Source organism: Achroia grisella, unplaced genomic scaffold, assembly GCF_030625045.1.
Source record: "Achroia grisella isolate CSIRO2021 unplaced genomic scaffold, CSIRO_AGI_Agris_v1 utg702, whole genome shotgun sequence".
Lineage (NCBI taxonomy): Eukaryota > Metazoa > Arthropoda > Insecta > Lepidoptera > Pyralidae > Achroia > Achroia grisella.
Genome location: NW_026712999.1, coordinates 3747579 through 3758684, shown reverse-complemented (window position 1 = coordinate 3758684; position 11106 = coordinate 3747579). Strand labels below are relative to the sequence as shown.

The following is an 11106-nucleotide window of genomic DNA, read 5'->3' as shown; positions in this document are numbered from 1 at the left end:
TCGAGGCAACGTACTTTTCTAGTTCACTCACACTAATTTGTAATTAATAGTATATTTAACAATAAATTTAAGAATATAAGCAAAATCTATAATTTCTACAACCCGTAATCTACTGAAACCATCATCAAGGTCCATCTGATCATCCGAGCCGCATTATCAGGTACCAGTCGTGATATATTTATTATTTAGAAAACACATTGACAAAAAAATTACAGTTTTAAAAAAATTATGATAATTGTAAACATAAATATTATAATAAGCGACTATTTATACTTATATACAATCTGTAGATATGTACTTACAAAGTCGACTCTACCTTGAATGTATTATATTATCATTTCATTTACTTTCGATATGTCCAGACTATTGTATGGCTTTCCTCATTTTCTTCATACAAAAACACGAATAAAGCATTATTAATATACGAAACCATATTTATGTACTAGTAAGGCATGGCGTAATATTAAATGCCCTCCAAAAACACACTGAAGATCCAATCTTGTACAATGGGAATAAAGCACATTATGATTATCGAACGAACTCCGAAGAATGTCTTCATTCATCTGATAATAAGATTATGTTGTTCTCAAAGTCGTGACAAAGATTCAAAGTTTCTAGTGTAATGTTTTATAGAAGCATATGTTTTGGTGGACTCGAATGACGCCGCAGTAAATTGAGCATTAACTTTGTTTTAGGTTCGAAAGACGAAGAATTTAAGATGGCGCCTGATAGACATAGTATATTCGGTACTATATATTCGGTCAGGATTACACTGGTATGTGACATTTTTTATAATCCAATAGAAATATAAACCAAACGGAAGTTGTGTCTGAGGACTACCCTCAGTGAAACAGAGGAGAAAACTTTATCAGTGAATACATAATTTCAGAATAGTTTTTAAACCGAAAAGCAAAACTACAAGATTTTGATTCTAATAACACGTAGCAGCTAAATTTAATTATTTATTCAGAGTTATTAGTTTCAATATAGAGAAATTATTTAGATTATTCTTTTATTCAACTAGAATGGTAAACAATAAACACGACGCATCTGAATATAATTCCGTTCTATCTATTATAAATAAATAACCCTGGACAATTAACACAGCGCCATCTAGTCCCATTGTAAGCAGAGCTTTTGTTATGAGTACTAGACAACTGATATAAATATTTTTTTTATAATAGATACATATAATGGAAAATACCCAGACCGATACAAACAGTAGGTACTCATGAATACAAATGTTTTCGCTGTGAGGAATCGAACCCACGACCATCGAAAGTAAAGCAGTGTAATAAACCGCTAGACCACCGATGCCGTCAATACTATGTGTTTCTGTTTGATATATTAGGTTAATACATACCAATATAGTTTGCTCATTAAATATATGTTCATGATAGATCATTTATGGATGAATAATAATAGGTAGATCTAGTATTATTACTGGTCAGTCCGCAAAGCAGTCCTGACAAAGAAGCCACAACTGCAGTGAAGAAAGAACTTATTAATTAATTTATAAAAATAACGCCCGAATAAATCAAAACAATAAAATTGTTCGTGGTATGAAACCGAGGAAAAGAAATATAAAAAGGGGTAGTAAAAGTTATAGTTCCCACAAAATGGCTTCGAATAATAATTTTCGTCTCATATCATCCTTGTAGTATTGAGTTTATAGCGGGAAAACCTTTTTTTCAATATTCCGACTGTAACAAAATTAAATATAAGCAATAACAGTAAAAAAGAATGTCGTTATATATTGTTTCCATAAGGTCGTGAGTTCGATTTCATAGAATAAAATCTATTTGGTGACACCATTTTTTTTAACGTGTGCAAAAATCTATTCTAAGACGATCTACCCCCAAGGGAGTGGGGAGTGTGGAATACTTACTTGATCATTGTCTGAGTCGTGTCGTCACGTTAGCGTTTTAACACGATTTGGAGACACCTAATATACTTAGGGGATCGAAATGACGGTTTCGAACCCTAGTGGTCAAACTAAAGTCTTATCCGTCAGGCAGAACTCAGCCTTCCATCGCTCCATAAGTTTTTGTGGAATACGTGCAATTGAAATGCCCTCTGCCACTCGTAGACATAAATATATTTTATCTGGTAAAACAGTAAAGAATAGTTTTTTTTTTTTTAATTAATCTAATAGTTTGTTGATTGATCACTCAATCTACTTTTTTGCAATATTCCACTTTATGTGGGATCGGCTCTCCTAATTTTGTGGTGCCAGAACACACTGTCCTAGGTTGTTTCTAGGCTTTTTTCCGTCGGTATAAAATTTCTTATTTTGATCTACCAGATAGCAAGAGGATGTCCTCTTATATTTGGGCCGTTGTAAAGCATTTTTGACCACATATTCCTCATCACTTCGCAATACATGTCCATACCGTGAAAGAGAAAAACATATTACGCCGACCCCAAATAAATTGGATGAGAAAGAAGCTGGTGATGATGATGACCGTCCGTGCCTTTCAGTAAGTTTGTCTGTTATTCTAATAATATAAAGGTTGAAAACTGTGTATTAGAATTAATCACGTTTAACAAAAGGAATAAATACCATTTCAACTGTTTCAGTACTGATAATTGAATATGAAAGTACTTAGTAAATAATTAGTTTAAAAGTTATTGAAATGAATTCCCAACATGTTATTACGTTACGTTGTTGATATATTGTTATCTTATCTATCATTTTGTAGAACAATTTATTTTGTTAAATACAATTCTTATATGAATCGAGATTTATCTGTTTGGTCACATTACGTTTACGTTTCTTATTCATTATATAAACATAGGCTTCAGAATTATGATACTTTATGAAATCTTTTAGAAATATACATTGGATTGACATTGTACTCGTGATAAGATTAAGATTGAGTTTGAATCCCAAAGTTAATAAAACAAACTTTATCTGCTGTTGAGTTTACGAGCTCTAAAACCGTTGGTATACCCAATGACTTTGAATTCTTGTAAAAAATGGATAAAGGATTTATATATCTATCTATGTTTATATATCTAGACTTGACGGCCTCGATGGTCTAGCGGTTTAGTAAACCGCTTTACTTCCGATGATCCTGGGTTCGATTCCTCACATTTCCATTAGATTTGTTAGATTCGTTCGATTGCACACATTTGTATTTTTGAGTATAATTATTTGTATCCTTCTGGGTGTATTCTATGTATATAATGTATGTATTTACAACAACAAAAAATGTGTAAGTATTTATATCAGTTCTCTAGTACACATAACACAAGTTCTGCTTAGCTTAACTAGATAGCACTGTGTAAAATGTGTATTTTTTAGGTATATACTTAACTATGTATATTATATACTTAGAGAAAATAAAGAATATTATTACGAAGACCCATATATTATGCCCTATATTGAGTCAAAATGGGTCTTTTGTAATAACAATAACAATATCATGAGCAATATGCTACACCATATAAGGGCAGGGCTCAGGTGTAATATTCTTGTGTACAGCCATTTCATGCTCTTTAGCCACAAGACGATATTGCTGAGCAATATCACATTTTTTTTAAATTAATTTTTATTTTACGAAATTATTCTGGTATATAACTGGATGTGTACCTGATGGATATAAGCAGTACCTAATGAAGTATGCACCTAAAGAACTTAATGGTTAACAGCTAATTTCCAATAACGGAAAGTATAAAATAAAAAAAAAATATTAGCAATGGTATTTCCGATCCAACACGATAATGAAACATTTAAGGAAATAACTTATTTTTTCTAAGAAGAACGAGAATAAATTTGTAATTCCCCTGGTGTTGCAGGTGCTTCTGGGTGGCGGTAGTCCCTTACAATCAGGTGAGCCCCAAGCACGTTTGTCCCCTATGCTATAAAAATAAAAATAGAAAACATCGACTGTGTTACATTTTCCGAAACGACACAAAATTGAGACCTTCAATAAATGAACGTATTTCTTCTTTAAAAGCCGACAAGGCACTTGCAATTCCCCTGGTGTTGCGGCTGCTCATGGGCGGCGGTAGTCACTTACCATCAGGTGAGCCGCTCGTTTGTATACTGTGAAAACAAATATTGTAAGCATCTGTGTTACAGTAGCTTGCTTTGTGAGGTGTCTTTTAATTAAAGAGTATGATAAAGCAGTGAAATGTAATGATGAAAAGCATGACATCTTAGTTCTCCGGAATGGCAACGCCAGTGGTATTATACTAATGGCTCATATTATAAATATCCTATAGACTAACATACATATGTAATAATAATATAATTATAAATCGTCTCATGACTCTCAATCGTCAGTCATGACACTGACGACAATATTCTGCCCCGATAGTGCCGATACATCACCCCCATCGGCCATTATAATTATGTAATTATGTATATTATAGCCCTGTTTATCTCGATTGAGAATATTTATCTTAATTAAACATGATTATTATTGACCCGATTAAAATTACATAACAGCTTAATGAGGTTATATGTACACGAGTTAGTGCAATTAATAATTAATTAATATCATGTATGTAATTAAAATATATGAAAAGAAAATACCGGAAAGACTACAACAACTTTTTTTTACACTGCTGAGTATAAAGTTGTGATGTCATATTACACATATAGATATACACTAGTTAACTCTGCAACTGTTATTTTACCATATAAATTATTTCTAGATACACAAGTCTACGACCTATTCTCAGACCTACAAAATATACGCTAAAAAATTCATAGAAATCAGTAAAGCCATTTTGGATAGATAACAAATACAATGATAATAGATACAATGATAAATATTTGGAAAAACGGATTTAAGAAATGTATCTTTAAAGTCGATGATCCAAAATATGTAACGTTTGTGAAGCAATAACTTAGAACCTCTTAGAGGAGAATGAAATTTCGCACAATTATATTTTGTATTGATAAGAAGAGAAGGGAGAACATTAATGTTTTTTAAATCATTAAATATACTGTCATGCATTTGACACGCACATGCATATGTACTCTTTTGTTTATTGTTAAACGCAGTGGTTAAAAAAAAAACTGAGATCAAATTGTTACTAAATGTTTATTTAATCATGTTCGAATTTCAACCACTAAATGTTCTTACAAATCCATTTAATATATTATATAGCCATTTATCATATTCTTTGTTATTAGTCTTTCAGTCTTTCAGTAATATAAGTGTAATGAAAGGAACAAAACAGTTGATCAACTAAAAGGGAATTTATAGAGTTTACTGGATGTTTGACGTTTTTATAACTAAAGGAGTAATTTATCTTATGGCCTGTCTATACCAACAAAGTAATCTCCAGTTACAGCATTAGTCACAATTACTAGACTGCTGAAACTTGTATACGTAATGTAAACAACTATTTTTGTTGCTTTTCTTTGCAAATAATAATAATAAAATAAACTTGGAAAATTAACACAGCGCCATCTAGTACCACGGTAACCAGAGCTTGTATTACTGGTCTAATACCCGGTAACTGCTATAAATACTTTGATATTTTTTTGTAAATACATACATAATATATATAGAAAACACCCGAACAGATATAAAAAATCATACTCATGAACATGAATATTTACACAATGCGAGGAATCGAACTCGCGACCATCGGAAGTAAAGCAGTGTGCTAAACCGCTAGACAACCGAGATATATTATTAAAATAAATAGATTATACATTTCCGTTAACTTGCAAGTTAGAAAGTAGTTGCTATCTAGTGATTTTATTAAAGAGATAGAAAAAAGGGTGAAATTACGGAGAAGGAGAGACTCAGGATTGGCAACTTATGAGTAATATCACGGCCGTCATTTGCAAACGTAATACGGTAATTATTTACCATCAGATGGGCCGTATGGTTATTTGCCATCGTAGTATATAAAAAAACGTGATGTTCTTAGAATTCTTACTATCAGGTAGTTAATTACATATTGTTTTCATTTTCTAATTACATAATAGAAGTTTTATTAAAAAATAAAATCCTAAAACACCCAAAGTCATATACCCAATATGATATGAAATTATACCAAAGAAGAAATGAAATGAATTAATTCTAACAATTATTGTAGATTATCAATCTAATTAGTAATAATTTAATTTGATCATGAAATTCATAAATGTTTAGAAATATTCAATTACTTTAATTAGTCGTATTATTCTTTATAATCCATCTGAATTTAGTAATTAGTGGAGTTAGAGAATTCGACTCAACAAAGAAAGTTTTCGCAAAAAAAACATCATATCTATATATATTTATATTAATCTATTGAAATATATTTATCCAATTTTCTGTATTTAAGAAATTATCGCAAGGTGATCTTTTACAAAAGCTCCATCTGTCCATCAAATACTAATGAACTACGGACTAGAGATAACACTATGTTATTATGCACCATCGACAAAGAAGATAAAAATAATTCTTGAACAAACTAGCATGATATAGTTCAACTCCCTAAATTATATTTTGTATACGATATATAAACTCAGAATAAAAGTTTCTCAAATATATGTATAATTATTTCTGCATACAGTGGTACTTTTGTTAGAATGTGTATTCATCATTTATTTGATTGTAAACAGTAATAAATATTTTTTTTTTTATAAGTCACGACTATTGTAATATATAGAAGCATTTCTATTTAGACATTTTTGTACCAAAAACTCTAGCTAGAGTCTCAGTGGGACGTCAGTACGACAAAGACATCAAGTGACACGTGTCTTCTAATAGATTGGCACGTAATGCCTCAAAGGTATACATTTATACAAATGTAATATTTAATTATTTATATAATGGTGGTAAAATAAGTTTTACAGTATATTTTATTATGTATATAGTTAAAATTATGAATGCCATTATGAATGAAAGTATATATGCAACGAGTTCTAGTTCCAAATATTCTGTCCAGGACATGTTTGCGGCGGGCGAGCGCAGGTGTCGCGCGCCGCCGTGACGTAGGACGTGTTCGGTCCACCAGACGGCGCGCTCCAGCGAACTCTCCGGTCGGTCGGACATTAGAGACCGAAGCTTGGCTATGTTGTGGCGATAACTAAAAAAATATTAATTAATTATTTAAAAAAATGCATTGGTTGTTTGATATAAACTGCTTTTGGTTATATAATGAATGAATGAAACTCTTTATAGATCCTATCACAGAAAACACAGTTACATACACAATTATATGTGCAATTTAATGTACAAAAATATAATAATAAATAAGAAAAAGTGGTAACAACGGGCGGTCTTATCGCTAAAAAGCGACCTCTTTCAGGTAACCTTAGGATGAAGTTAAATACAAATATGTACGTTAACAAACACACAATACAAATTAAGGAACCTACCAATACTAAAAAATCTTATATTGCTATTAGCTTTTGCTCGCGGCTTCGCCCGCGTTAATTTATCTCCTTAGGGGTGGAATTTATCAAAATTCTTTCTATGGGGATGCCTACGTCATAGTAGCTTTATGCATGCAAAGTCTCAGCCCGATCGGTTTAAAATTGACAAAGTTTCATACAAATTTTCATCCCTTATTTTATTCCCTTGGGGGTAGAAGTAATCAAAATTCTTTCTTAGCGGATGCCTACGTCATAACATCTACCTGCATGCCAAATTTCAGCCCGATCCGTCCAGTGGTTTAGGCTGTGCGTTGATAGATCACTGTCAGTCACCTTTGAGTTATATATATTTAGATTATTGTGGTAATGGAAATACCTTTTATCATTTATAAGAGTAATGATAGCGTTTTTGAATTTTTCTTCTGATAGTTCTTCCATTTGCAGCCCTAATCCTATTTTTAGTCGCTCATACTGTTCCACATTGTACCACTGATCACCAAGCATCGGAAGACCAAGCAAAGGTACACCAGCAGTTATAGACTCATCTGTTGACTGCAACCCACCTTGTGTTACAAACAATAGTACCTTTGGATGCCCTATAAAAATAATATATCGTAACATAATCAGATGGAATATTATGGTTATATATATGATTTAATTGAGTGTAAAATATTTTGATGTGTTGGATTAAATTCAACTTATAAAATATTTGATATTTTATGATAGACAGAAGATTGAAATTGATATCATATTAATTAGCTGAGTCAATGATTGTTGACTCAAAGGCCATACTCGTGAATGGGCACTGTTTGGGGACTGGTCTGTTCGGTCTACGGCCGCTGATTATTTTGATTTGACAAAAATGCAATAGCAGACAGTGGTAACTAAATTCTCCCTAATTTAAAAAACAATCTGTATTTGTACAATACAATTCTTGTACAAGCTCATTTGAAACGAACAACAGCTAAGTTTATTGTCAGTTCTTCTTAGCTCGAATGTGACTGTAACTGTAACTGAGGGTAAAGTTGTTATAAAATAAGTGTTTGTGATAGACTTACATAAATAAATATATGAGATATTTATTTAATTGATTGATTGATGAATTGATTTGAAAATACTTTCATATCATTTATCTTACAAAACAATTTCTGCACTGTTATTATGTACACCTACCTAAACAATAGAGAAAATATTAAGAATTCATTCGTATACTTACTAAGAAGATCGGATTGTGGGAGCCATTTGAAAGTTTTAATATTTTTTGGTCGATTAGGCAATTCATCTGTATCCCATTTCCACAATACATCATAAGGCATATTAGATAACACATTTATTAGCATTTGCATTTTTTCTGGTGGCAACATTGAGGGGTTTATATTAGTACCAAAACTAATGTAGATGACACCATGTTTTGAGGCATCTAAGTAGAACTGCAGATCCTGTAAGTGTATTAACATTTTATCACCAAGTTGACCCGTGAAACTCTGTCTGAATCACATTGTTATTCACTTTTGCAACATTTTCCATTAAGTCTCTGCTTATATTGGCCTTAATGAGATGTTATACTTATAGATTCAAGCTTCCGTAATTAACTGGAAATCATTGTGATAAATTCCTGGTGAGTTTCTCGCAATGAGCTAACTGACCTGACTTAATGCTAATCTCTTATCATCCTCCACTCCGTGGTGCCCCGCAAGTGTAACCGTTAGCTGCGCGAATACACCATACCATAATCATTAATTAAATAAAAAATATTGGTATACATATTGTAGGTAGCTTATTCAGAAAATTTATGCAAGTTAGATCTCAATAGAATTTAATTATTCAAGCTAAATTAAATTGGTTAGTAATTGTTGTAAAGCTCAATTACGTAAACAGTTTGTAATAATATTCAACTAAATTTATTACGAAAAGTAAATGAAAATTATTATAATTCTTGGCTTGAATTTTGTTATGTAAGTTATTTGAGTAAAATATGAATGGCTAAATGAAATGGGTTTTGAATTTAAACATGTCCTATCATGATTTCATTTATAGATTAATGAGCCTTCAATGCAATAAACTCACCTTTGGTAATTCTTTCACAGGATTGCGGTGTAATCCTCCCAAATATATAGTGCTGGGTGGGACAGGCCGATTCATATCCCAAATCGGATGTACATTTATAAACAACATATCAACATTATTTTCCAATTCATCAAGACTCGGAACATGTGACCCAAAATTTTTTCTCACCAATTTATTAACGGTTTCTCTACCAAAATAAATTGTTGACACTATACCGTAATACATGTACAATTCGGATATCTTCTCCCATATTGTAAGATTGTTGATTTTTTGACGACAAAACCCCATCGGATATAGCATCGGATGGACCGGGCTTCCAATAACTCCCATGTTATTGTATATTGGCAACATTGAACTAATAAGAATGAGAGGCGCTTTGTAATAATGCGAAAGTACCAATCCAGGTGAGAAATACGATTCTAGGAATATCAAGTCAAATTTTAATGTTTTATCATTTAAAACATTCTGCACAGCAGCCGCATTAATTTGTTCATCAAACAAACCCAAGCATATACGGTACATAGTTATTATTTGTTGTGATACGTCATCCTTTTTTCCGGTTGTAACATCTGCACTTAGAATTGCATCCGTCCATTTCGTATATGATATATCTTGAACATCTATTTCTGTTAGATTTCCAAGAGATTGCTCTTTGGTAAAAGCTGGATTGGTTGTAATAACATACACTTCATGTCCACGCTTGGCTAGTTCATGCATCAATGGCCGAAACACTATCTGATGACTTATAGACGGAGTCGGGAAATATCCTAGTATCTTGGCAGCTTCTGTATAATTAATTGTATATATTAAAGATAACACTATTAATATATTCATTTTGAAATACGTCTGCACACGGCTTCAATTATCTTATAACTAACTGTTAGCCATGTTCTAGCTTATCTGTAATCATCATATGTATAAGATTTACTATTAATTGTATTTACTTCCCTGTTATATCACGTACTCGTATATTTATATAAGAACAATGAGTATAAATAATCTTCAATAGTTAATAATAATAGTAATAATTTATTTATTTGCTTGCTACATGGTAGTTTCGGATCTTATTAACTAATATAAGTACATGACATGCAACACCCCTTATAGGTATGCAAATATTCAAATTAAATCATATTCAATTTAATATAAAAATTATGTCATTACATTACGAATACCCACAAATCATTTAAATATCTATATTAATTATATAATGTTAATATTTTTAGTTATTAAAAAAATTATATAATTTTTTTAATAACTGTCATCTATTTTGTATATAAAATAATCTTCCACTGAGTAAAAACACTTATATAATACAGCATTAAAGCAAATAAATACTATATCTAGAATAAATAAATAAAATTTACACAGGTATCTAATAGTAATTTATTGGGTTAATTTGTATAAGCCACTTACTATGATTAAATGACAACAATAAACAAAATATTTGAACAGTGCCATCTATTGAGATACTAAGTATTGAAGTAACTGTCATGTAAAAAATACTATTAAAAACATATTCTGTAAAAAAATAATTCTTAACATACAATTTAAATGCACTTTGAATTTCTTCATAGTATTTGTTTTGAGTATATATATGGAGGAATTATTACTCTTAGGTAAGAAGTAAAGCTGTAACACATAAACAGACAATAATATATTATATTAAGATCTACCTGATAATATTATTCATAATCTATACATAT

At 31.1% G+C, this 11106-nt stretch overlaps 1 protein-coding gene across 1 annotated transcript; it reads right to left on the bottom strand.

Annotated features, from left to right (window-relative positions):
• Positions 1-6365: 6365 nt before the first annotated feature.
• Positions 6366-10243, bottom strand: LOC131850171 (UDP-glycosyltransferase UGT5-like). Its single transcript, XM_059200345.1, has 4 exons — positions 9401-10243; positions 8550-8772; positions 7710-7929; positions 6366-7044 (listed from the first exon to the last, which is right to left on the bottom strand). The coding sequence occupies exons 1-4, from the start codon at positions 10232-10234 to the stop codon at positions 6777-6779; spliced, it is 1545 nt and encodes a 514-aa protein (XP_059056328.1). The 5' UTR covers positions 10235-10243; the 3' UTR covers positions 6366-6776.
• Between the last annotated feature and the right edge of the window lie 863 nt (positions 10244-11106).